At 47.4% G+C, this 27,966-nt stretch overlaps 2 protein-coding genes across 4 annotated transcripts in view; one reads left to right on the top strand and one right to left on the bottom strand.

Annotated features, from left to right (window-relative positions):
• GRAP (GRB2 related adaptor protein) overlaps positions 1 to 20,523 on the top strand; it is a 33,667-nt gene extending 13,144 nt beyond the window's left edge. For 2 of the 3 annotated variants that reach the window (XM_080981274.1, XM_080981272.1), the window contains 3 exons: positions 471 to 593; positions 17,028 to 17,196; positions 17,934 to 20,523. In XM_080981274.1, the coding sequence (XP_080837400.1) occupies positions 471 to 593; positions 17,028 to 17,196; positions 17,934 to 18,119 (478 nt within the window). In that variant the 3' untranslated portion in view covers positions 18,120 to 20,523. Of the gene's footprint in view, positions 1 to 470; positions 594 to 17,027; positions 17,227 to 17,933 lie in introns of all 3 variants that reach the window. The other variant, XM_080981273.1, reaches the window with a different exon arrangement.
• Positions 20,524 to 22,188: 1,665 nt separating this feature from the next.
• The window catches only part of SLC5A10 (solute carrier family 5 member 10), a 105,974-nt gene continuing 100,196 nt past the window's right edge, over positions 22,189 to 27,966 (bottom strand). Inside the window, exons 13-15 of the mRNA XM_080981065.1 lie at positions 26,544 to 26,759; positions 23,895 to 24,000; positions 22,189 to 22,890 (exon numbers count right to left, since the gene is read on the bottom strand). Of these exons, the coding sequence (XP_080837191.1) occupies positions 22,697 to 22,890; positions 23,895 to 24,000; positions 26,544 to 26,759 (516 nt within the window). The 3' untranslated portion in view covers positions 22,189 to 22,696. The remainder of the gene's footprint in view (positions 22,891 to 23,894; positions 24,001 to 26,543; positions 26,760 to 27,966) is intronic.

The following is a 27,966-nucleotide window of genomic DNA, read 5'->3' as shown; positions in this document are numbered from 1 at the left end:
GGTGGTTAGATTGGTCTCAACTAGGACCAGGGCCTTTTCAGTACTGGCCCCGACTTGGTGGAGACCAGGGCCCTGCGGGACTTGACATCTTTCTGCAGGGCCTGCAAGACAGAGCTGTTCCGTCTGGCCTTTGGTTTGGACTCAGTCTGACCCTTATGTTTCCCTCCCCTTATGGTCTTGATTTATCGGCTACTTTTAAAATGAGGCTGCATTTTAAATTGCATTTTAACCTGTATTTTAAATTGGTTTTCTTCTTCTTCTTTTCTTTTCCCCCTATTATGTTTTTACTGTGATTTTATTGGTGTTAGCTGCCCTGAGCCCAGCTCTGGCCGGGGATGGCGGGGTATAAATAAAATTTATTATTATTATTATTATTATTATTATTATTATTATTATTTATTACTATTATTACTATTATTACTCTTGCCTGCCTATCACCGATCACCTCTTTTCTTGGCTCTCTCACCCAGGTGGTATTCCGGAAAGCTGTCCAGGCAAGCAGCTGAGGACGTTCTCTTGAAACGTAATTTCCAGGGAGCTTTCCTTATCCGGGAAAGTGAGAGCAGCCCAGGGGATTTCTCCATCTCAGTGAAGTAAGTCAAATCCCGAGGTGCGGCAGATAACAGGCTTTTTATGTGTGGTTTGGAAGCTGCCTGTTTTGTTTGTCTTATCTTGTTCTCAGTAGTTATGGTGTGTGTCCCCCCCCCCCCATTGATTTAAAAGCCCATTGAATTCTTTCTATTGCAACATTTATACCACCACCCGCCTTGAGCCCCAAAAGCTGCCAGGGTAGCTTACAAAAATCAGTACTAATACGGCTCACAATGTGAAACAGACACGGCACACAAGGAAAAATGTGTGGGTGGGAGGAGGGGAAAGCAAGCTCAAACTCAGGCTATGGTTCTTAAAAGTTACAGCTGATGTCAGGAGTGGTTCTGGTTGTCTTAAAGAGCAATCCCTTCTCCATAGCATTTCATCCCTCCCTTCCACCACCCCAGATCAGATCCAGGACATTATCCACCCCAGGAGGGCAAGGGAAGTCCTGCCACACACTGGTTCCCTCAAACAGATGATTTGCTGACCATATGCTGCCTTGGGAGAGCTTTCCCCGAAAGAGAACTCAGGCAACATCCAAATAAATAAATGCAAATATGCAAAAACGGTATCAATATAGAAAATGTGCATCGGCTGTTGCAGATGAGGGTCCTGAGCATCCAGAGTCCAGGAAGGGCAGAAACGTCTGTGGAAATAAAGGGGAGGACTTCATGTGCCCCTAATATTCTTTCTCCAGTTGTAGTCTAAACCACTGAGCCTCTTGGGCTTGACGATCAGAAGGTTGGCGGTTCGAATCCCCGCAACGGGGTGAGCTCCCGTTGCTCGGTCCCTGCTCCTGCCAACCTAGCAGTTCGAAAGCACGTCAAGTGCAAGTAGATAAATAGGTACCACTCCGGTGGGAAGGTAAACGGTGTTTCCGTGCGCTGCTCTGGTTTTGCCAGAAGCGGCTTAGTCATGCTGGCACATGACCTGGAAAAACTGCGGAAAACGCCAGCTCCCTCAGCCTGTAAAGCGAGATGAGCGCCGCAACCCCAGAGTCGTCTGTGACTGGATTTAACTGTCAAGGGTCCTTTACCTTTACCTTTTTTTAGCTTGTCATAGAATCCTAGAATTGTAGAATCGGAAGGGTTCCCAAAGGCCATCTAGTCCAACCACGTGCAATCCATGCCAGACGGCTTTCCAACCCCTGCTTAAAAAACTCCAAGGAAGGGGAGTCCACAAACTCCTGAGAGAGACCATTCCATTGTCAAACAGCTCTTACCGTCAGAAAGTTTACTCAGGACCCCCTTTCTTGTAACTTGAAGCCATGGGTTCGAGTCCAGAGCAGGAGAAAGCAACCTTCCTCCATCCTCTGTATGACAGCCCTATATAAATATATAGGCTCTCTCCTCTCCCCTTTTCCAGGCTAAACATACCCAGCTCTCTTAACTGTTCCTCTTAAGGCAGGCATAGGCAAACTCGGCCCTCCAGATGTTTTGGGACTACAACTCCCATGATCCCTAGCTAACTGGACCAGTGGTCAGGGATGATGGGACTTGTAGTCCCAAAACATCTGGAGGGCCGAGTTTGCCTATGCCTGCCAGACCCTTGTTGTGTAGACTGAGAGTTGTTCTTATCTGAGAGCACCAGAGGGCGCTCTCAATGCACCACAAATAATCCAAGCGGCTTTTTCAAATGATAAGCTGTATCTCTTGGCTGCCTTAAGGTTCATGCAAATCATCTGGACGGCCGAACTGTTCCCAAACACCTGCTGATCTTTTCTAGAGCTAAATTTAGTTGCCTCCTTTCTGCCATACTGGGTGGTCTTTTTTGGGAGGTGGAGGGCATTTCGCATAATGATGGACTATGCCCCTGCAGGGATGGAGGCACGGGAACACCAAGGGCTCAACCACGCTTAATTATTCTAGGCACAGATCCACACTTTCCTGGTCCATGTCTGAGCGCTTTCATTTCCCCCCTGCTACTTTCCCCGGGAAAATCCACGCTTCAATGGCAATTTGGGTTTTCTACAGAATTGTTTTCAGCAGCAGAGGGTGGGTTTTCATGGGGAAAGTGCGAGGGAGGGGCGCTTGGGCACAGACCTAGAAAACCAAGAGCAAAGGTAAGCGTGGACTCTTTTTGCAGTTCAGTAAGTTCAGTAAGGGACATGGGTGGCGCTGTGGTCTAAACCACAGAGCCTAGGTCTTGCCGATCAGAAGGTCGGCAGTTCAAATCCCCGCGACGGGGTGAGCTCCCGTCGCTCAGTCCCTGCTCCTGCCAACCTAGCAGTTTGAAAGCACGTCAAAGTGCAAGTAGATAAATAGGTGGAACATGTGGAGGAGCCCAAAATCTCTTCCTCTCTTAGCCTTAGTCAGTGGCTTTCTCCTGGGGTCTTCTTCTTCTTCTTCTTTGACAATCCCTCATAGCCAAGTAAGATTGTCTTCCATAAACACAGTTTTTACAGTGAGTCCGCAAGTGACTGTGGAGGCCAATTCTGGATCCACATGTTCTTCCACAGTGGGGACATTGATTCCCGGGCAGGAGTTGGATCACGGTGTGGATTTGCCAAGCGTGCCTTCCTCTTAGCACGTTTCTCCATTGCATCCTGAGTTCGAGTGTCTTCAAAGCCCATTACACTTTTGGTAAAGGCTGTTCTCCAACTGGAGCGCTTCCAGGCCCGTGTTTCCCAATTGTTGGTGTTTATACTACATTTTTTTAGATTTGCCCTGAGACAGTCTTTAAACCTCTTTTGTTGACCACCAGCATTACGCTTTCCATTTTTAAGTTCGGAATAGAGTACAGCAGCCTTCAACCTTCCTCCAACCTGATACCTGCTTTTAAGCCAAACATACTGCCACTACAAGTGCCTTAGACCGGCTGTGACCTGGTGGGTCCACCAATTAATGGCCTGTACAGTGGTACCTCAGGTTACAGACGCTTCAGGTTACAGATGCTTCAGGTTACAGACTCCGCTAACCCAGAAATAGTACCTCGGGTTAAGAACTTTGCTTCAGGATGAGAACAGAAATCGCACGGCAGCAGCGGGAGGCCCCATTAGTTAAAGTGGTACTTCAGGTTAAGAACAGTTTCAGGTTAAGAATGGACCTCCGGAATGAATTAAGTTCTTAACCCGAGGTACCACTGTAGTTGCTTTGGAAGACAATAATCAGGCATCTGTAAAGCTTTGTCGTTTGGCATGCAGGGCGTTGGCAACGAGGAACGCAAGAAGAATACTTTAGATATCCTGTATGTAGTGCTTTTTTCCCTGGGTGTACTCAAGGATACACAGAACCAGCGCCTTTTCTTTCCAAATGTTAAAAGCGTGACACCTTTCTGTAACAACTTCATAGGGAGTAACGGCAACTTTTCCTTTTCCTTTTAAAAGCACTGGATATATGTATGGTGTTATGGATTTAAAGGGGGGAGGGAATCTCCCTGAACCCTAGAAATTAACAAATGCCAGGGTTTTGATCATTTGGGATATGGATTAAAGAGCAGAACTGTGCCAAACAGGGAATTCTTGGGCTGGCTTATGCAAACCAGCCTGGCTGGCTGGCTGAAGAGCAAACCTGTTAGCAAGACAAAAGGTGTTGACGGGCCATTGGGGAGTGTGATGTTCCCAGGGTGATGTGGCTGTATGTTTGAGGGGAGAGGGAAAGGTTTTCTGGGAAGAAGAAGCAGGAAGAAGGGGCAGAGATCCATCTTTGGAGGAGGCTGGCTGCAGGCTGCTCCCTCCATGCAGGTGTAAATAGGTGTCCTGCCAAATGCAAGGTGGTTCTTTTAAAATGAGATTCGGAAGTAATACAAAACACAAGTGAGCGAGAAGATTAAAGGTTTTATTCTAAACAGCAAGCAATAATAATAATAGTAATAATAATAATAATTTATTATTTATACCCCGCCCATCTGGCTGGGTCTCCCTAGCCACTCTGGGCGGCTTCCAACAGAATATTAAAATACAATAACCTATTAAACATTAAAAGCTTCCCTAAACAGGGCTGCCTTCAGATGTCTTCTAAAAGTCTGGTAGTTGTTTATTTCCTTGACAGCTGATGGGAGGGCGTTCCACAGGGCGGGTGCCACCACTGAGAAGGCCCTCTGCCTGGTTCCCTGTAACTTGGCTTCTCACAGCGAGAGAAGCGCCAGAAGGCCCTCAGCGCTGGACCTCATACCAAGCAAGCACTTCAACCTGCCACTTGGAAGTCCTCAAGAAGCGGGGAAGTGATTCTCCCAGGTAGCCTCAGTTTGCATGGCCCCATGGCCGGTCAGTCCATGTTGGAGCTTCTCAGAAATTCTGCCCACAACCATCCGATTTATAGCTAGCTAGCCTGTGTGGCTTGCCCAACTGGCTACGTGCAGATCATTCAGTGACCGCCCCCTCCCAATGCCTCACTTTCTCAAACATCAAAGAAGGTACGCATTACTATCACTTCCTCCCAAATGACTAGGACAGGCATCCCCAAACTCGGCCCTCCAGCTGTTTGGGGACTACAACTCCCATCATCCCTAGCTGACAAGACCAGTGGTCAGGGATGATGCGAGTTATAGTTCCAAAACATCTGGCTATATATATATTATTTACACAATGGGCCCCATGTGATTGGCTAATTCCGGGCTGCTTCTGTAAGCCAATCAGGTTGCGGATTCACTTCCTCCAGAAGCCTGATAGGTTGCTCCTGCAGGCCAACCAGGTCGCTGATTCACTTCCACCTGGAGCTGGATTGGGTGGTTCCTGCGGACCAATCAGACTACTGCATTCTGGATCCTATCGTTCTAGTGTAGCACCCTGCTTGTGGTTAACGCTTAGCTGGAATGAAATATTCAACGCAGCAATAGAGAAATTAAAATAATAATTTATTTGTCAGACAAATAAATGAGAGGCACAGTGGTATATGGTTACCAAGCTCTGGCCTGGTCTCCTGCCATTATGGCCAGCACTTATATTCCCTCAGCCCAGCTCCCTTGCTCCTCCTTTGGCTGCCTCTGTCCAATCAGCCTGGTTGAATTTCCTATTGGCTGATTGCTACAACCAATCCTAAAAGATACACCCATTTCCTATTGCCTTTTATGGGATACAAAAAGCTATATATTCTTCTATCTATAAATGACAAATAAGTAGTCATATATCTTACATTTGTCTCAACAAGGAACCTTAATTACCAGCTCACCTCTTGCCCTCCTTGCCCTATTGCCCTCCAAAACAGATGGTTAATAGTTTTAAATTTTTTTTATCTTAAACAGATGTCAGAGATCTTGGGTTCACATTCTCATACATCATCAATGAAAGATCTCCTTTTTGAAGGTCTTTAAACAAAGGCCTGACAACCATATATCAGGAGTGCTCGATGGCGTCTCCTGTCTGGCAGGGGGCTGGGCTCATTTGCCCCTCTGGTCTCCTACAGCAATATGACTCTATGAAATAAGAATTTAACATTTCTTTCTTTCTAGATCCTTTGCATAATTACATTTAAGCCAGTATATTTCATACATTATCATAGATAGCTTTTTAGAAGAATAAATCTTCTCAAAGTAACAGGAAGGAATCAGTTTACAGCCTCAAAATAAAATAGGAAAAAGCCTCTTTTTCTGTTTACACTTCTCCTTCTCCAGCCAGTTGCTCTTGGCCTTTAACCTTAGAAAGATATGGCTCAAGTTTAATGGTTTTTACTATTTACCAACTCTTAATTATGTAGGGTGGTGTAACCTTGCTCTCAGCTTGTAATTCTCTTTTTACGACTTTGAGAATTGTTTTCTGCTATAAATCAGGGGGCCCCCTTGTCCAGGAGGATAAACATCTTGCCAAAGTACTTAGGCAGCTGGTCTTCTGCCTGGCATAAAAACATTTGAAAATCTTTAAGCTCATTTTAAAATACAGACCCTAATCAAACTATAAGCCTTGATAAAAATGCAGGCTATGATTAGATGCCTCACTAGGATTCAGCTCAGTACATAACAGCATATATTATGGCCTCAGTACCAAGCCAGCTTCCCCTCTCCACTTTGCTTAGCACGCAGCCTGATGGAAAGCTCTTCTGGACACAAAATTATAGTGGCGCTTGGCTCTTGTATTTCCACATGTGAGGAGCCACCACTGAAAAGGCCCTTTGGGGGGGGGGAGCCCAGTCTGAAAATTTGCTGAGAATCGTAGAGTTGGAAGGGACCCTAACTCTTTATCATCCCATCTGTGGTGGTGCTCGATTCCTGACCCTCTCTGTTCCACCTCTGGTGAAAGGTCAGCTGGCTAAGGTCATGCCTGGCTAATCTGGCGCTGCTCAGCGATCCTGCCAGGACAGCTTTGGCGCCACCACACGCAGCAATTCAGCACTCCCAACATGATGTTCCTTTGCTGAAGAACATGCCCGGGAGGGAGGGCATGGCTGGGCAAAGACTAGTCCGCGTTCAAGTTCAAACTGATATTCCAGCAGGCACGGAGGGCAAGAGGGAGGCAACAACCTGGGCATGCCAACCTCTCAGCCAGCTTTCCATGCCAAGGGCAACACACAGTGCAAAGCGGGCCCAAGGAGCCAACAGCCAAGGGAGGCGAGGAGGGAATGAAGTCATCTTTCTCTCTGCCAATCCCACCTCCTTCATCTCCTCCTCCTCTTCCTCCTCTCCTCCTTCTTTGAGGATGGGCTGTAGCTCAAGGGCATACCATCTGCTTGGCATGCTGTAGTTCTCAGGTTCAATCTCCAGTGGTTTCTCCAATTAGGACTGGGAGAGACTGGAAAGCTACTGCCAGTCAGTGTAGACCATACTGAGATAGACCAATGGTCTGGCTTGAGATAAGGCAGGTTTCTGTGTTCCTGCGTCTTAAGGAACCATGGTAGAGTGTCTGTCTTGCCTCCAGGAGCAATCTCCAGCACCTCATAGAATCATAGCATTGTAGAGTTGGAAGGGTCCCTGGGGGTCATCTAGTCCAACCCCACTGCAATGCAGGAATCTCAGCTAAAGCATCCATGGCAGATGGCCATCCAACCTCTGCTTAAAAACCCCCGAGGGAGACCGTTCACTGCCAAACAGCTCCTGCTGTCAGAAAGTTCTTCCTGATGTTGAGTTAGAATCTCCTTTCTTGGAACTTGAAGCTATTGGTTCGAGTCCTACCCTCGGGAGCAGGAGAAAACAAGCTTGCTCCATCTTGATGGAGATATTGAGATATTGGACGTTTGATCCTCTGCCTCTGCCAGTCAGCGTAGACAATACTGAGCTAGATGGACCAGTCTGACACAGGCAGCTTCCTACGTCCCTATATTTTGCCACAGCGGCTGTAATATCTGCAAAATATTGGGAGAGTGGGGTATGCAAAGCCTCTGGCCTTTGGTTGCAACAGTTCGATTCCTAGAGGGATCAAATTTCCAGCAAACAGCAAATGCAATCCAATAGAAGACAATCCTGACTTTGGCTGGCTCTACACTAGGGTTGCCTGAGGTCCCCGGTTCCCAGAGACAGTCCCCAGATTTGCAAATCTGTCCCTGGGAAATGTGGCAGTGGCAGCCTCAGCAGCCCGGAGCCAGTCTGGTAGCGCAGTTCGCTCTGGCTGGCTTCAGGTGCTGCTCGCTGCCGTGGCGCCCGCCATTTTTCCTCGCTGGAAGTCCCCATATGATGTATCTTGTGCACAACATATCATATTGGGACTTCCGGCAAGGAAAAATGGCGGGTGCCACAGCAGCGAGCAACTCCTGAAGCCAGCCAGAGCCAAGTGTGCTACCCGGCTGGCTCCGGGCTGCTGACTGCCGCTGCCGCCGCCACTGCCGAAGGGGAACTGGGGACGTATGGCAGTACAGATCTCCTGCCCCCTGCCCCCTTTGTTCCCTCTTGGGAGTTGCGGCCAGCTGGCCATTGCCCAGTTTTTTAAAAACTGCACATTTATGTTTCACAGGGTGCGAAAGAAGGGCTTTGCACCTTGCCTGGCAGAGAAACCGTGCGCCTAGTCACGGGCAGACGGCGCAGTTGCCCAGTTTTTTAAAAACTGCACATTTATGTTTCACAGGGTGCAAAAAAGGGCTTTGCACCTTTATACAATATGCATGTGTGCTTGGGCCCAGGGTCTTTTGCCTCACCGTCCCCACTGCTGACTCCCTCTTGCTACTCAGCTTCCAAAAAAAAAAAAAAGTATCCCCAGATTCATTGAAAAAAAATCTGGTAACCATACTCTACACACGAAGCAGAATGAGGCGGAGGGATAGAATGGGCCGCATCAGAAGACAGCTGCCGAATCATGTCTAATAATTCCTACAAGAAAAATGCTAGTAGAAGAAGAGTTTGAAGAGTTTGGATTTGATATCCCGCTTTATCACTACCCGAAAGAGTCTCAAAGCGGCTAACATTCTCCTTTCCCTTCCTCCCCCACAACAAACACTCTGTGAGGTGAGTGGGACTGAGAGACTTCAGAGAAGTGTGACTGGCCCAAGGTCACCCAGCAGCTGCATGTGGAGGAGCAGGGAAGCGAACCCGGTTCACCAGATTACGAGACTACCGCTTTTAACCATTACACCACACTGGCTCCCTTCAAGGAGGAAAGTTCTATCCACACCTCTCCCTATGGTGCTAGCTTTTCATGTACGAATCCCTGCAAGAAGAAAGGTAGTACATCATGGAGGAACGTTCTCGTCACACCTCTTCTTGCCGTGCTAGCTTTTTGCTTGCAAGGGAGAGGTGCTGTGGTTGATTCCCCATCTGTGGACTGAAGGGGCAGCCATTCGTGCTGTGGCCTCGGGACAAGGAAAGGCAACAACCACATTTTAAGCAGTACGTCCCACTGATGACAAGAGGAGAGGGGGTGCAGAATCCACCTCACCGGCAAAATATTTAGCTGGTCGAGGCGTTCCAGAGGGAGAGGCCCAGGGGAAGCCTCTGCCTGCCCTCTAGCTGTTCCCACACTAGATTCAGTTTGTCCGATGACACCCGTGTATTTACCTTGGCAGAAGCCGCAGGGCAACCCAAGTCGGTTCAGAAAGTAAAAGCTGCTTCTTAAAGACAAAGGGACCCAAAAACGCACAGCAGAAAAAACGAAGCAATCTCCAGCTTCAGTTTCAGATTACCATATTTTTTGCACCATAACACTCACTTTTTTCCTCCTAGAAAGTAAGGGGAAATGTCTGTGCATGTTATGGAGGAAATGCCTACGGGTGGCATGCCTACGGATTTTCCTCCTCTAAAAACTACGTGCGTGTTATGGTCGGGTGCGTGTTATAGAGCGAAAAATACGGTAGGTCTAGTTTGGTGAGGCAACAGGGGAAAGGGGCCTCAGGTTTTAGGAGGTCTTGAACGGGTGGGAAGACGAATTTAGGGTTTCGCTAGGGTCTTGAAAATAACTCAAGGGGCACAACACAACTTAGGGATGGGCAAATTTGTCCAATTCCATTTCTCTCTGTTTCTCATACTTGCTATCGTAAATTCTCTTCTCCACATTTCCACAATGGTTTGTGGTTTTCTTCCATTTATTTTTAAAAAGTGCTCGTGGAACTCGGTCAGCATTTAGTGTGAATTTAGAGTTTTGCTTAATATGAACATTTTTGCAGAGCAATTTTCCTCTAATTTAACACATATTTGTATGCTAATTTCATGAAAACATGCCTTTTGCACTCACACTTTACTCGAGTACATGCATTTTTGTGCGCTACACTGCAGAATCAGAGAAGGACAACTTTTGTAGGATGGATGTGCTTGCATCCAAACGTCGTTTTGCAAAGGGCTAAATAATCCAGTTCACCTTCAAATGCAAACTGAATCTGATCTCTCCCTCGCCCTGAAAACTGCCGGGTGTTCCAAGGCCGGTCCTACCATTAGGCGGATTATAGCAAGTTGCATATTTGGTCGTATCATCCGAGGGTGGCACACTGAAAATCAGCTCGTTCATTTTCTGCTTCAGGTACCAAAATGTCCTGCACTATGTCTGTGAGCTCTGATTATTTTTAGATGGTTATCATTACAGAAGATGCCGAAAATATGCAGGCAGGTTAGTGAGCGCCAGTTTAATCTTTCTTCAGCTTACATATCCTGCTGGCTGCAGGGATAACCAGAAGTTGTCAGACTCCAACTTCTGTCAGGTGTAGCCAGCAAGGCCAGAGATTATTGGGAGCTGGAATCCAACAACATATTGAGGGCGCCCCCTTTCTTGCCACGCGGAAAGGGCACCCATTAAGCACTGGCCTGGCTACAGGATGGAGGTGTGAGGGCCCTGACAGGATCCTAGGACTCAGCTATAGAGTTGCAAATAAAACGTTTTAAGTGTGTTGCAAAGTGCATTATACAAATGTGACCCTAGAGGGCGACAGTGAGCTATGGCGAATTCCATGTATTTTTCAAAACTTTTTTTAAAAAAAGCATTTTCAAAGCATTTTTTTCTATGCATGTAGATTCCACTCTAGAGCCCTCCTCCCTCTTCCCCAGAGCCCAGTTATTGATTGCTCAACTTTGGAAAGGAGGTGGGAGGGCTCTAGGATCCTGCTGCACCCCTCATGCCGCCTTTCCAAAGCCTAGCACAGCGCAGGAGCCAAACTGTGGCTTAGCTCAGGGTACCAACGTCCACCCCTACATCGCTGCCTCCAATTGTGGAGGCAGAGCGTGACCATCATGGCTGTTAGCCATCAATAGCCCTCTTGGAATCCATGGCCGACCTAGGTCTACTTAAATGGGTCTACTCTGAGTAATAATAATAATAATAATAAATAATTTTTTATTTATACCCCGCCCTTCCCGGTTCAGAAAACCGGGCTCAGGGTGGCTAACAACAAATTTAAAACACTTAATTGATGCAACAAAAAACAGCATAAAATACTGTATAAAATGTGGATAACAATAAATTCAGAATTCAAAAATCAGTTTAGGGGGGAAATCCATCCAATAAATATTAGATGATCACCAGGGCTAGCTGGCTAAGTTAGTCCTATTTGGGCCAGTGAGGAGACCAGGGGAGCATTAGCTGTGGGATCCCAGAGTGGGTAATCTTCTTAAAAAGGGGAGGGGGAGGGAAGGAAGGGGAATAAAAGATCAGGCTAAGCTCAAATTGAAAGCCAGGCGGAATAGCTCTGTCTTACAGGTCCTGCAGAAGGAAGTTAAATCCTGCAGGGCCCTGGTCTCATGGGACAGAACATTCCACCAGATTGGAGCCATCACTGAGAAGGCCCTGGCCCTGGTGGAGGATAATCTGACTTCCTTAGGGCCCGGGACCTCTAAACTATGATTATTCATGGACCTTAAGGTCCTCTGCAGGGCGTACCAGCAGAGGCAGTTCCGTAAATACAAGGGCCCTAAGCCACAAGAGTAAAGATTCATCAAAGGCAACCCATGGCCTTTTTGTGTCCCCATTTCCAAAAGAGCAACATTTCCCAAACCTGAGCCGAGAGGACCATCCCAGGCCTGTTTGGAGCCAGCTGGTGATGTGAAGTTAGCCCTTGTCCCAACACAACGCACTCATGACATCAGCCGACCTCCCCACCCAGCTGCCTCCACTTAAACGGGACTATTAAAAGCTTGATGTCATTCTAAGGAAGAGTAGCCAACAACATAAATCTGCAGCAGCAGCAGCAGCCAGGTACATTTCTGCTTTGCTTCGTTTTACAAGCTTCATTATATAGGGTGTAGTTCTTGTTCGCAGGGTATCTGCCACAAAGGTAATGTGGAGCGGCATCTCTTTGGGCTATTGGCATAGATCAGCAGTCCCACACACTTTTGTTCTCTTTGAGTGCCGGGGTGACGTCTAAAAACCTATGAAACACTGATTATTCTGGCCAGGGGCATAGTAGCTGCTTCGGCTCCCGGACCAGCAGGGGCAGGGCGAGCTGCCACCCGGGGGTGCTGTGGCGATCTGCTCACAGGGGTGCCGCACTGGGGCGGTGCAGTGATACGCCTAGGGGGGCGGCGCAGCGATCTGCCCGCGGAGTCTGCCTGGCAGACACAAGCCCCACACTGCCATTTCGGGCAGCGCAGGGCCCTGAGCATAGCTGTCAACTTTCAGATTTGAAAATAAGGGATCAGCAGCCTCGAAAATAAGAGACCAGCAGCCTCACCTGTCCTGTGGACAGTCTACGGGATATCTAACAATCCGGGATAGCAGCAGGAAATGGCACTGGAATAAGGGAATTTCCCGCAAAAAAAAAGGAAGGTTGACAGCTATGACCCCGAGCCACTGTGTCACTCCCAGGAGAGACGTCTGGCTCGGACGCGTTGCAGGCCAGGCCTTATGGTAAGTGCCAACCCCCACAGTGCGCCATTTTGTCACCCCCCTCAAGGATGACACCTGGGGCAGACCACACACCCCTGATTCTGGGGCCTTTTCCATGGCAATCTGTGTGTGTGGCACTATTTCTAAATGGCTTTACGTCCAAGAAAGGGCTTCTTCTTCATGAAATCTCTTGGGTTCAGCCAAAAGCTGTCTATCAGGTATGGAGAACTTGTAGGTCTCCCCAGTGTCCAATTGTGAGTCCATTTTGGAAGCATTAGTACGGGGCCAAGTCAAGTATCGTATTTGAGCAGATGGAGGCACCTTGTATTTAAGTCGATTCCAGCCAGAGCTGTTTATAGCATGTTCATCCTCCTTTGTTTGCACAAAGCTTGTGGGGAGGTGAGACAATGTCCGCTACTCATTGAGCATTCTTTCTGATTTGTTTGCAGGGAGGTAATAATAATAACAACAAAATTATTACTTGTGCCCTGCCCATCATACTTTGTTGCCCCAGCCACTCTGGGCAGCTTCCAACAAAATATAACAGAACACAACAAAATATCGGACATTGAAAACTTCCTGATACAGAGCTGCCTTCAGATGTCTGTGGAAAGTCATATCTGATGTTCCACAGAGTGGGTGCCACTACCAAGAAGGCCCTCTGCCTGGTTCCCTGTAATTTCACTTCTCGCAAGAAGGCCCTCAGAACTGGACCTCAGCGTCTGGGCTGAATGATGTTGCCTCAGACATTGCCTTTTACTCTTAAAAGAGCAGGTGGAGAGCACTGAGTTCAGGACATAAACCGCTATATCTGCTCTTTTGAGATCCGGAAGAGCACTTCCGCAGGGTAACAGCACAAGTGTGGGCCTTTTTGGTGGTGGCTCCCTGCTTGTGGAATGCTCTCCCCAGGGAGGCTCACCTGGTACCATCATTATATATCTTTAGGGGCCAGGCAAAAGCTCTCCTCCATAACCAGCCTTTAATTATCTGTGGTCTTTCAGAAGTGGATGAGAATGTTTTTAATGAATGTGAGTGGCAAGGTTGCTTTGGGGCGGTTTCTTGGTTGGTTGTTAGTTTTTGGCAAGATAAAGTGAGCAACAAATTTACTAACAAATAATAAGTAATAACTCCACGGGCCCCACAGGCCACCAAATTAAGGCCTACAAAATGGCACTGGCATTCGACAGAGAGGCTCAAATAGCTAAATTATGCGTGTTCTCCTTTCCGTTTCTTTCCCCGTGTGCCCTGAAACTAAAGTCCTCGCAAAAACAACAGCCACCCAAAGCCCCAACAATTATTTCTGCTTTTTTCCATTTCCGGAATGGGCAGCCCGAGTTTCTTGTCCCTGCACATGGCAACATGAGACGATGGTTGGCACTCTGAGGTACGCCCATGGGCAGGACATTTTTAATCCCCTTTGATGGATCGGGCCGCAGGAGGTGAGCCTTTGCTGTCAAGAAGCAGTCACTCCCAGAACCTGTATGTGGCAGGCCATTAGTCTGCCTGAATTAAAACTTTAGCAACGACGACCAGCTAGCTGTCAGAGATAGCAATCGCAATGAAGGTGCTTCTTAGCACTGGGGTTGTCAGAACCTCCAGGTCTGACCTGGTGTCTCCATGTTTGTCTGTTCCTCTCCAGGTAGTCTGGGAGGGCCTGAATTTCCAGGGGGGTGAGCGTATATATATAATAATATATATATTTATTAAGGAGACTATATGTGCAGCTTGCAAGCTTCAACTTAGCAGAAACTGGCTGCCAACTATTGTCCAGACTCTGGGTGGATCTGCACCCCCATTAACCTCCATTTCCAGGTCTCAGTGCTGTGAGGGAGCACAGACGAGGAATCCAAATGACTACCCTATGTCATCACCAGGGCCTGTTCCCCAGGACATCATCAGGACCCGCCCCCAGGTCTCACATTTGTACCCTGAAATCTCAAGGTCTGGGATGCTCCTTGTTAAGTTGTGGGTGAACATATCAGACGACACAGCGATTCTTCAAACAGCTCTTGTTTATTCACAGGCCCAGAACAGAACTGAACTGAAGGGTTCAGCTAGCCTGCTTATATAGAGCTCCACTACAACGCAACAGTGACAACTTTCTGTAACTATCCAATCACTGAATGTCACTTTCAATTCCTTCTTTGCATATGTGGACCTGAGTGAAAACTATCTACGGTATCCCCCTGCTGGCCCAGGGTGAGAACTTCAGTACAGAACACTCCTGGTCTGGCAACCCCATTTAGCATAAGGTTACCAGATTTTTTCGAATGAATCCGGGGGCACTTTTCAACTTCAATGGATTTTGTATGGGGACTGATTTGCCAATCCGGGGACTCTCCCTGAGAAAAGGGGACGTCTAGTAACTTTAATTTAACACCCTTTGCAAGCATCGCTGGTGCCATTTTGATTTCTCCCGCTCTGGTGTCCTGGGGCACAGTTTGTGCTAACGGAATAGGGGCAGGGCCATAGCTAGGGGGTGGCAAGGTGTGCCCCTTGCCAGAGTGCGGGGTGTGTGTGCAAAATCGGCTAAAAAATATGTCCATAAATATATCAATAAATCAAAATATTGATTATGGCTGAGGACCATCCAATGGAGCAGGGGCGATCCTGCCCTCCGTGCGTAGGGAGGCCTTGCTCCCAGCCCGCAACATCATCTCCCCGGGAACGGGAAATGGCTTTATTTAAATATTTGCCTTCATTGGCATTGCAAGGAGTTTGAGCAGGGGTCAGCAAACTTACTGCACCTTGGGCCAGTGTCTCCAGCGCCGATCGCGTGGCGGGGCGGAGGGCGGGGGAGCGTGTGCCCATACACATGCGCACATGCTATTTCTGGCGCACTTCCGGGTCGGCGGAGCAACGGAAATAGCTTGTGCACATGTGCATGGGCCTCCTCCAACCCAGATGTGCACCGGAAATAACGCTTGCACATGCGCACAAGCTATTTCCGGTGCTCCTCTGACCCAGAAGTGGGCAGCCGCGCAGTGCAATGCCAGTAAGAGCGGGCGGTGGCAGTGAGCGGCAGGGGTCACCACTGGCTGGATAAATGAGTCCCTCGGGCCTTATCTGGCCCGCGGGCCTTAGTTTGGGGACCCCTGAGTTTGAGGGTCCAGAGCTTGGTTGCAGTAAGGCTTGTTTGTATGTGTGCCACCAACAGCAAAGCTCATCATCTACACCGTGGACCGAAAGTAGTTCTGGACTCAAATGCTGTGGAGTAAACAGGAAGTAGGACTGGCTGACGGCTCCTGTTCCTCTGTCACACTGTGTAGTTAGACAAGTGTTTTTTTCATTTTCCCTGCCAAGGAGAGCAAACATTCAGCTTCCTGGGCATATTGTACAAATAGACCTTCTTTTCATTGTTGATGTTGAACTTGTGACTCGCAGGAGGGACAAAGAAGATCATTAAAGGACCACCCAATATTTGAGCAAGAATCTTATTCAACTCCCCTCTCTGACACCAGCAGTTTTTGAAGTCTCTCTTGAGGGATAGAAACTTGAGGTTCTTCCAGACCGTTACAGCTTTGTGGGAGGGATTCAAGTGCATACTGGAAGTTTAGGTTTGTGCCTGTTAAGTTGTGGGTGAATATATCAGACGAAACAGCGATTCTTCAAACAGCTCTTGTTTATTCACAGGCCAGAACTGAACTGAAGGGTTCAGCCAGCCTGCTTATATAGAGCTCCACTACAATGCAACAGTAACCATTTTCTGTAACTATCCAATCACTGAACGTCACTTTCGATCCCTTATTTGCATATGTGGACCTGAACTATCTACAGTATCCCCCTGCTGGCCCAGGGTGAGAACTTCAGTACATAACACCGCCATTAAAATGAATTAAAGCATTCTGTTGCCCTGGCACAATAAATCCACTGTAAAAAAACTGGACTTTTTTGTGGGGGGGTGATGAGGAAATGCACTGAAAAGTGTGTAGGGGGCGGGATCATTAATGGAAGGTATATAACTGCCACATATGCAAGGTACGAATTGTTATGTACTGAAGTTCTCACCCTGGGCCAGCAGGGGGATATTGTAGATAGTTTTCATTCAGGTCCACATATGCAAATAAGGAATTGAAAGTGATGTTCAGTGATTGGATAGTTACAGAAAATGGTTACAGTTGCGTTGTAGTGGAGCTCTATATAAGCAGGCTGGCTGAACCCTTCACAGTTCAGTTCTGTTCCGGCCTGTGAATAAACAAGAGCTGTTGAAGAATTGCTGTGACGTCTGATATGTTCACCCACAACTTAACACGAATGAACTGTCCTCCACTGCCTTTGCCTGCCTGCTCACCTTTTTTGCTAACTTTTGTTTTCTGCATCCTGGGCACAGCTATGGAGATCAAGTGCTGCACTTCAAGGTACTGAGAGAAAAGAAAGGGAAGTACCATCTCTGGGACGAGAAGTTCGACTCCATCAACGAACTGGTGGATTTCTACAGAACTACCACCATCGCCAAGAAAGCAGAGGTCTTCCTCAGGGATCATGCGGAAATGCAGGAGGTATGGGGCAGCGGAAACTCTCCAAATTGGGTGAGCGGGCATAAAAATGGCAAGGGCATTTCAATGGAAGCGAGCATAAAATAATGCACTTTGGAGCAAAACCTCCCTATCTTCACATATGGATGAGCAGGGTCTGAACTGGTGGTGGCTCTTCAGGAAAGAGATATTGACCTGGTGAGCATGTCAACTCGTAGAAAGGCAAGTGACACGATAGGGGTCATTAGAAAAGGGATTGATAATGAAACTGCCAATATCGTAATGCCGTTGTACAAATTTATGGTATAACCACACTTGGAATATGGTGTACTGTTCATTGAGTCATAGAGTTGGAAAGGAACCAAGGGTCATCTAGTCCAACCCCCTGCAATGCAGGAATCTTTGTAAAGACTGTGGAGAGAATAATTGGGTGCACTCTTCCCACCTTGGATCAAATCTATGCTTCCAGGTGCCATAAGAAAGCTGCAGAGATAATGCAGGATAGTGTGCACCCCAGAAATGATCTCTTTCAGTTTCTGCCTTCTGGAAGAAGGTGCAGGGTTATAAAGACTAGGACTAGCCGCCTGAGAAACAGTTTTTATCCAAATGCGATTTTGGTTTTAAACGCAGGGAGGGAAATCTTCTCCATCTCACCACATCATGTAAACAACACACCTGGCTTGACAGGTGGGCAAGACTAGCTCGTTTGTGTCAGCCAGGCATTTCTTCTCAGCTATCCTCTCATTCTCTTTTTCATGCAGCCCAAAAAGCCAAAATTCGTCCAGGCTCAGTTCAACTTCACAGCCAAAAGCCCATCCCAGCTGAGCTTCTGTCGAGGGGACGTCCTTGAGATCCTGGACTGCTCTGATCCCAACTGGTGGAAAGGGAGGATTGGTGTGAAGACGGGCCTATTCCCCAGGAACTATGTCTTCCCACTGCGCATGTGACCCGCTTCGCCTGCGTTCTCATTGGAGGCTTCTTCTGAAGCAGCCAATCAAAATCTCTCTGAATGGAAGTCCTGTGGAACATCTATGGAATGACCGCCCCACTTGCAACCTTTTTCAGAAGTGGACCAAAAAGTGGACCTCCCATGTGACAAGTGGTGGTCTAAGGGAGTGGTCTTCAACATTTCCTCGCCCACAACCAGGGATGTGGGAGAAACTTGATTTTGTTTGCGTTCAAATGAGAAACCACCTGATTTGTGCTTATCGAACCAATCTGCAAACCGAAACACAGCCATCCTTGTAAATTCATGCTTCTTCCCATTTTGTGACTCAGTTGTTCAACCAACATATATAAAAGTGGAAAATGTGCTCTTCATTGGTTTTTCTAAGATGAAGAGACAGAAGAACCACAGGGAAAATACAGAATGACAATGACTGGATGACAGTGCCATGTGGATGCCCCGTAATAATTGAGTGAATGAAGGGTGGCAATCCCACACTAAATACTGACAGAGAAAGCACTTCTCCATTGGTTTGGTGCCAGTTGAATCATGACAGTTTCCCCTGAAGAATCCTGGGAATTGTAGTTTTACTGACATCTGCTCTGTAGCCTCGCCCTTAAACAGAACTAGAGTTCCCAGCATTCCATGGGAATGAAGGAATGACTGTGAAACCAATATCAAGTTCCATTATTGTATGGGCACATCCATGGCAATTCCCTCTCATTTCTTTTGCATTATATTTCCTCTTCGTCTGTCCCAGGTTGCTGGATGATTCAAACAAGTTGGGTTTGTGTTAGCAAAACCCACTGGGGACGTTGGTAGGCCGGGAATAATGAACCCCTGAATCTAATCCAATGGATTGACTCAGAATTTGGGGACCCTGTTTCTGTCTGAGGATGGCGTTCCCTTGTGTGGGATCTTCCAGGGACCATACTTCAGTCCTGGATGGGTTCAGAAGCAAAAATGGAGAAATCAATGGATGCAAAATTTACCTTTGTACAGTCGGGTTCATTCCAGCCATGCAAAACCCAGAGGTTTTCCACGCTCTCCTCTCCATCCTGGGTAGCAAAAGGCATTATCACAGTTCAAGAACGCATGCAAACCAGTCAAAAATCACTCAAGAACATGCCCTGGGAGGGGGCACAGGTTAGGGAGGGTCTCAAAAGGCAGGCAGAGAGGCCAGAGGGTCACATTTACCACCTCCAAGCCTGAGTTTCCTCACCTCTGGCTTAGCCAGTCAAAGAGTTGACTCATGACACATGGGCGGTTTCCAATGTGGGAACAGATGACTGGGTGGGGAATCCCCCTGAGCAAATCTCAGTTCCCTCTTTCATTTGTTTGAAAACACCTCCCCCTCCCCCCCCCCCCGAGCTTGTTTCATAAGCATCTTGTGACTAGGCATGCCTTATCTCAGAATGGTGTTTCCCCCCCACCCTGCTCTCTTGGGTCACCAACAGCCAAGGGCAACAGGAAGGAGGAATCTGATACACTTTGCAGCCAGGCAAAGATTCTCCCACCTGCCTCCTTGACCCTTCCTCTATTTATAGGCTCTTCACAAAGCCGGGTGTTTGCAAAGAACTCACCGAGCTTTCTGCAAGGCACTACCTCTCAGTTTCTAGGGAGCATACGAGATAGAGTGCATAGGTATAGTCCACTCTGGCAGAAACCTCGCAGGGAAGGAATTCAGCCCGAGGGCCACATTCCCTTCTGGACAACCTTCCAGGGGCCACGTGAATGGGGCCAGAGGCAAAAGTGGGTGGAGCAAGGCATGCACACCTTCCAAATTTTTCCAGTGCAAAACCAGGATGTCTTCCAGGATGCACTCTCAGGTGATGTGACCTGTGCCTTGCTCTCACCCCCCCCCCAAAAAGCAATTTTGGGTGGGAGGGGGCAGAGCACAGTGCACGAGTGGGATCATGGTATCCAAAATGGCCACTGGGATCTTGCAAGAAAAAAATGGGATGTCCTGTTTTATCCAGGACACTTGGAAGGAGGTGTAGCTGAGGCAGGGAATATTACCTACAGTGGCCTGGGGTACTATATTCGGACCCAGGTTCTGCTCAGGTTTGGGTAATTGCATTGGCAGAGACTGCCTAGTCAAATCAGGACAGCTAGAGGAAAAGCAGAGACCAGCTCCTTTTGTGGTGATTGGCATGTGCCCGCATTGTATACATCAGAAGGGGAACACTAGGTGAGAGGACCGCCAGCGACTCAAGAGTGTGATGTGGAGAGATTTATTGAACCGACGGCCACCCACAACCTCATTATACAAATTGGTTTTCGCTAGGCAATGATTCTGTGCGTGTGAGTATACAACCTCGAGTTGGGTTTCGCATGTTAGCTACGGTTATGCTAATCATTTTGTATTCCTTTATGTGGTTTAATAAAGTAATTCAGGCAGTCAAGCAGGTGCTTCAGACAAATTTGGAGGCAAAAAGATGGGTGCACAGCTCATTCCATGCCTGAGCAATGACTTGTCCCAACTGAGGAGCAAAAGGCAGAGACTCATCAGCTTCACTGGGCCAGAGCTAGACCTCGTTGGTGCCCTGTATCACATGATACATGGGATGCAATGCCGCCATTGGTGCCATGGCCCCGAAGCAGAACTCCTCAAAAGCAGAGTCCTCTGGCAATTGCAACTCTGTAGGAATAACGGAGACGACAGGAGGTTGGATGCAGGTGAGCTGTGCAGAAGCACGCTGGCAAGCAGGCTCCAAGCAAGCTGCCGGCTAGCTCTGCCGAGGCTCCTTTTATTAGCAGAAGTCAACAATTGGAAACAGTAGTGAAACCACCCTGAACCTAACGTATTTCCATCTAAGCACATTTCCAGCATTAGCAAATACACGTGTCAACAGGTGCTTCCCTCAAATGTTCCCCCTGATACTTGATTACGTCTGCGTCCCCCGTCATGCTCCAGCCAAGCGTTACGTCTAACAAACAAATTGTGAGAGGACAAAAGGTGAGAGGTAAAACCCTGTTTTGTAGCCAGGAAGGCAAAAGGTCAGGGAAAGCAGGCATAACACTACTTGACATACTGTTGCATGTCTGGTGCGAGCGTTACCTCTATACAACTCCAAGGAAGGGACGGATCCATGTTCTGCCCCATCCTGCATGGGTTTTCAGACTCCGAGGTCCCCCTCCCCAGAGCCCCAAGGAGACAACTCTGCCACCAGACTCTGGTGGCTGGTCCACAAACCCTTGCGGGATCGAGAGAGCCCTGAGAGATCCCTATGGCTGAAAACCCCACTACAGTGGTACCTCAGGTTACATACGCTTCAGGTTACACACTCCACTAACCCAGAAATAGTGCTTCAGGTTAAGAACTTTGCTTCAGGATAAGAACAGAAATCGGGCTCCGGCGGCGTGGTAGCAGCAGGAGGCCCCATTAGCTAAAGTGGTGCTTCAGGTTAAGAACAGTTTCAGGTTAAGAACGGACCTCTGAAACAAATTAAATACTTAACCTGAGGTACCACTGTACCTCCAAAAAAGGCAATGGTTGCAGAATAAAACGCTGGTTCTTCAACCGTCTGTGTGACAGCACTGAGGAGATGGGCCCTCGAGTCAGTGACTACCTAGCTGTGCTTTAAAACTCTGCCAATAGTTCCAGGACCTTGCTGAGACAACTTAGATGTTTGACCATCGCAATGATCTCTCTCCAAGGCGCTGACCCTTGACTTGTCTTTACTTGGGCCAGCACCCTTCCTTAGTGATGCTGCAGCAGAAACCGCACGATGCAAGGAGCCAATAGGATGTTTTGTGCGCTAGAAGCTGCAATACCACCCTGTGGCCATCTGCAGTGAAGGTGCTGCAGCAATTTCCTCTGTTTGCCAGTGGGCCAATGTCAAAAGAGAGTTGTGGTGAGTCTTCAGCTCAATTGCACCAGAGGTAGCAAAACAAGATGGGGGTGTTCCTGTGCCGCTCTCATGCCTAGCCAGAAACGGCTACCATGCCCAACTACAAGTGCACCGTGGAACATGTAAAATGGCCAAGCTGAACTGAGTTCAGTATTTATGGGCTGTTTACAAATCGGGGCCTTTTTCTGCAAACGAAATCTGCCAGTTTCTTTTTAATTATTTTCTAAGAAAGATTCTAGTCCCCTTGGTTGCAAAAAATAAAAAATAAATCTGCATATGCTAGCCCAAAGGTCCAGTGTCATCTCCAGTGGAGTACCTTATAAAATCCCAAAGTTTCCAATTTTGTGCATTAATTCCTGGAAGCTGCCTTCTACTGAGTCAGACCATTTGCTCATTTTAGCTCAGTACTGTACACACTGGCTGGCAGCAGCTCTCCAAGGTTTCAGATGGGGGGCATTCCCAGCCCTACCTGGTGATTGAACCTGAGATCTTCTGCATGCAAATCAGCTGCTCTACTCTACTGAGCTACAACTCTTCCTCTTGGTAGCTTAGTACGGCCCCATCAGTAGCTGAAATATAATATTTAAATAAAGCAATCCACTGGTATCAGAGAATACTTCCCATCTTCCACATACACACCAGTTCTCTCTTCCCCTCCCCTCCCCTCCCCACTCACCCCAAACTCCTTCCCGTCTTCTCTGAGGAACTTTCCAGAAGACACCCCTTAAGCAAAATAAGCATAGAAAAAGACATTGACACAGATCAGGAGAAGGGCGTTTGCACAGCAGATCCGAGCCCAGAAGCGGGATTCTGTCTTGTCCCCAGGGGGCTTCCCTGGGGGGGTTCCAGCCTTCATGACGCAGGGGGCACAGGCCTTTCCGTTGCCAAAGCAACTCCACAGGGGGCTTTCTGGGAGATCTGTGAGAAAGAGAGAGAGCAAAGGGTTTATTCATGGAAAACAAAAACAAAAAAGGATTAGACAAAGTCCTAGAGCAGGGATGGGGAACCTAGAGCAGCAACAGCTGGTGCCCATGGAAACTGGTGGGGTGGAAGACAGGAAGACCAAGAGTAAGGGCAGCCAAAGCCAATGACCGTCAAAGCCAACTAATTCCAGTTTTGTCCCCATCCTCCTCCTCCTCCTCTTCCTCTCTGAGTTCCTAATGGGCAACACTGAGTCTAAGGTGGAGGAGGCTGGCTGATGGCAGACTGAGATTGGTGGGACATTGTCCCCTTCGCCCTCATGCAGGGCTGGCCCACCCATGAGGCAAGGTGAGACAGCCACCTTAGGCAGCAGGATCCACCGGGGCAGCAGATCCTGATGTAGATCTCCATTCCCAGCTTCTTTCTGATATAGATCTTGACCCGCCCCTTCTTCTCTAGCAGGGAGGAGGGTCACCATTTTATGGTGTGCCTCAGGTGCCAAAATGTATTGGGCTGGCCGTAAAGGGTCAGCGCCCACTGACCTAGAGCCCTTCCGATGGGGCTGGGCTCCCATCATCCCCTGACCATTATTGGCCATGCTGGCTGGATCTAATGGCCAACAGTTTCTCAATGGTTCCTCAGTTTTGTTCATTTGGTAGCCAAATTTGCACTGCCGGCTTAAAAGCTGCATTCCAGTCATATCAAGAATGATAAAATGCACAGTATTATAAATCTTAACCCAATGTTTCATTACCCATGGAGGTTGGTGCACATGGGTACTAATGGATGTTCTGTGATTCCGTATCAAGTTTTTAATTTTAATTGGGAGTTTGACATCTTTTATATTGTGAAGTCCTTCGGCTACATTCAGTAAAGTTGACGGACTGATCACAGGATATTTCAGCACCTGCCGTTCACATGAAACCACATATTCCAATGGGCTTTTCTTTTTCCCTGCCCCTCTGAGAGAGGATGTCGTTCAAATCATGCCTGAGGCGTACCATCGTTCTGTGCGCTGGAAAAGCCGTCCTCAGGCAGCGATTTGGGGTTGGGGAGTTGGGGAGGTAGGGACTCCTCACGAAGAGTCCACCAAGTCACAAACTTTACCTGCAAATATAAAAAAGTAGGGGGAAAGCCAATGAAATACAAAGTTGCATTTGCTTATGAGCGTCATTACCATTGATAGCCAAAGCATGACGTTGTGAGGTAAAATGTGCCGCTGATAGGAAAGCAACACTCCTGACAGAAACACAAGGGATATGTTCACTCAGCAGAGATATTGGAGAGGAACAATGGGTGAAATTTGCACCTTCCATCCTTCAGTGTACAGGAAAGAGTTTGACTCTGAGAGAAGTAGCGCACCCAGGAGAAGTTCTGGAAGGTTCCGCGGTTGCCCTGTACACAGGCAATTCCTAGTTTGAGGCCACAGATAAGGCCCAAGAGACTCTAGTTTCGCTCAAATTAGACTTGTGAAAATTCACAGTTCCAAGTTTTCTCTGTCAGTTAATTTCAATGTCTCTTTTCTGAGTATGTCTAATATTGGATGAAGCCCCTACACTCTGGCGATAGCTTTTGGATGGTATTATTATTATTATTATTATTATTATTATTATTATTATTGACATGCCTTTTGCATAATTCTCAAGGCAGTGTAGTCATTAGAGTAAAAACAACTACGATAAGGTTTTTTAAAAATAAATAAACCCATACAGAAAATAACTAAAGGTCTTTAAAATGGCATTTTATTTCATTTAAACGAATCTGTAAATTTGCTAACGCTTTAAAATCTTTTTTACACTTCGTACAAAAATAAAATCTCTAACTCGTGTGCGACATAAAAACAATAAACAATTTTATTAAAACAAAAGTAGGTGATAAAACAAAACTGCTAAATGGACAAGCCTACCCAGATGCTTAGAAAATTGAGGCAAATTTAATCTGTTTCAGTGTTTTAACTTTTGTGTGTTTTAAAGTAGGGTAGTGATTCCCTCCACCCCCAATTTAATTGTTTTATCTTTTTGTAAACTGCTTTGAGGTGGTTGAGGGTTTTTTTAACCATTAGGCGGTATATACATTTTATGAAATAAATAATTAACAAACAAAACAAACAAAACAGATAAAATAAAAAGAGGAATTTGGGGGATTCAAATGAGAGAGAGAGAGAGAGAGTGTCCAATATTATGGGTCAGAGAAACTCTGTAATATCAGACCCTCCCAAATGCAAATTAACAGTCAAGACGCAAAACAAACCCTAACAGGAAGGCCTGTTCTACTGACCCCTGACCCGCCCCCCATCTTGATGTTTTCCGCTCGTGCCAGCCTCCTGCCCTGAACCCTGTCAGAGGTTCCACCACCTTCCAGGTGCAGAGAGATCCAGGCAACGCCCACCGTGTTTTCTCGTGCCACCCAACCGTCCGTTCTCTCTGGGCGCACATCAGAACAAACCACTCCGCTCGGCATGTCCCAATACGTCTGAGAGGGCCCTGGTGCCAAGGAAGGGCAGTCTTCCATAGCTAGGGGTGGTGGTTAGGTGGCACAAGCATGGCTCGGCCTCTCTGGGTGGAGTGGAAAAGACTTCTTTCTTTCTTTCTGTTCCTTCAAAGGTGGTTTAACAGAAAGCATTCTGCCTCGGGCAATTGCTTCGGTCAGAAGCAAAGGGAGCAATCGGTTTGGGCCTGTGTCACTATCAGGGCAAGGAAATCCTATCGAGTGCCAATGCCAGGCAGCCATTTTCCCATGCCAAAGCAAAGCAAATGATCCTTGTTTTAAAAAGCCTGTTGCTCTCCCCCTGTTCCAGAAAGAAACGAGGGCTTTATTTCTGAGGGCAAAAACAGTGAGTTTTACCCTCCCGGTGAATTCCAGCTGATTTCATTTCGTACATGGCATTTCCTATTGTAAGGTGCTCGGAAACTACGGTGTTCAGGCGGTACCTAAGCTATGAAAACACATTTAAATAATTGTCATTTAATTAATAATATGAATTATTAAAATAAAATTTGCGGAAGGGCCGTGACTCAGCCGAAGGGCACCTGCTACTTCTTTCCTCAGATGCCATCATTGCTCTGTCACATGGAGGATGGAGCAAACTTATTTTCTCCTGCTCTGGAGGGTAGGAAATGGATTCAAGTTACAAGAAAGGAGAGATTCCGACTAAACGTCAGGAAGAACTTTCTGACCGGAAGCGCTGTTCAACAGTGGAACAGTCTCCCTCAGGAAATGGTGGACTCTCCTTCCTTGGAGGTTTTTAAACAGAGGTTTGGATGGCCATCTGTCATGGATGCTTTAGCTAAGATTCCTGCATTCCAGGGGGTTGGACCCCTCAGGCTACCTTCCAAATACAGTGGATGCTCAGGTTGTGAACGTGATCCATGCGGGATGCACACTCGCAACCAGCAGCAGCGCATCTGCGCACATGTGGGTTGCAATTCGGCACTTCTGCGCATGCATAAACTGTGATTTAGCACAACTGCCAAAACCCGGAAGTAACCCGTTCTGGTACTTCCGGGTTTCGGCGGGTCTGTAACCCAAAAAAATCAACCTGAAGCACCTGTAACCTGAGGTTTGACTGTATACAGTTCTGTGGTTCTCTTGCTTCTCCTCCTCTACACCACTGGGGCAGCTCGGCTCACCTGCTTACAAGCTCTACTCACCTGGGATTCAGCGGGGGGCTGAGTCAACAAGCTGATGCCCGCCACCACCATGGTAGTCAGCAGGAAGAGGAGGGTGGCGAAGTGAAGATAGTGGAGGTCCTTCACGAGGGAAGGGCGCCTGTCCGGGACACCACACCGGGGCGTGGGGTGCGCAAACTCCAAGGCCATCCGGCTCAGGCCAATGACCAGCCCCACCATCAGGCCCCAGAAAGCCCCCTGCAGATAAAGACAGGGCCCAAAAGACTGAAATTCTAACCTGCTTGGTCAAGGCCTCGGGAGAAGGGACCAGAAACAAGGAGCAAGTTGTTTTCTTTCCTTTTAATGCCAGACTTAACCACCCTCTTCCTTCATCATACTGAAGTTGTGATTGAGCCCTTCAGGCTTCAACCAAACTTATTTAATTAATTTTATTCATTCCCTGCTCTTCAACAGGTTTCCCAGGGTGGCCAAGGAAAAGAAAGCAAATTAAAATTCCCAATGAAAACAGTTAAAATGAGAGCCGTTTATATCCCACATTATAAAAGCACGATTAGAAGCCTGAGCCTCAAACCACTTTCATGCAGGATAAACATAACATCAACATTCACACATGCGTGTAACTCAACCCAACAGAACACAGATTGCACCCACATATCCACAAATAATGCTATATAGCATAGTGACACATGCAAACATCCAGGTCACGCTACACGACAGAACGCCACGTTTGCGTAACAGATGATAACGCCACATCCACAGAACAGAACACCATACCAACATAAGATAACGTAACACCACATCCACAGAGCATCGCAGCACATCCACGCAATGTAACATCATAGAACCACAGCCACACAATCAGTTAAAGTGGTATAGAGCCCACATATACATTTGTAGCAGAGACCTACAATTTACAAACAGGTGCAGCTTTCACAAAAGGAAACAAATGATTGTAATGCAAATTTGGGTGATTCACACTGCACATATTATCACGGGGTTTTCCCATTTGGGGACAGACTTGTAAGGGATAGGAAAAAAGAAAAGGGTAGGAAACAATGAGGCAAGGGTAGACACTGGTGGGTTAGTCCCCTGACCTTAAAAAATACACCTGTTCTACTATGGGCAACATTGCATACCCACAACATTGCATATCCACCCACCAGTTCCTGGATTTATGTTTTAAATAGTGCTTCTCTCTTTTTTAAAAATAATAATAATACAATGAGGAGAGCCCACGGCTCAGATTCTCTCTTTGGCAGATTCTCTCCACTTAAGGGGCATTTCAAGTTGCAGGCCTAGGAAAGACTGATGCTTAGGGGCAGAACATCTGCCTTGTGCACAGAAGAACTCATGTTCAATCCCTGATAACTCCAGATGGGAATGGGACAAACTCAAGCCCTAGATGAACACTGCCATCCTGTGCAGACATTGCTGAGAGGTGGCT

The sequence above is a fragment of the Podarcis pityusensis genome (genome assembly GCF_964106645.2).
Source record: "Podarcis pityusensis genome assembly, chromosome: 14".
NCBI classification, from domain to species: domain Eukaryota; kingdom Metazoa; phylum Chordata; class Lepidosauria; order Squamata; family Lacertidae; genus Podarcis; species Podarcis pityusensis.
The sequence above is the reverse complement of the archived record's forward strand: the minus strand, read 5'-3'. Positions and strand labels throughout refer to the sequence as shown.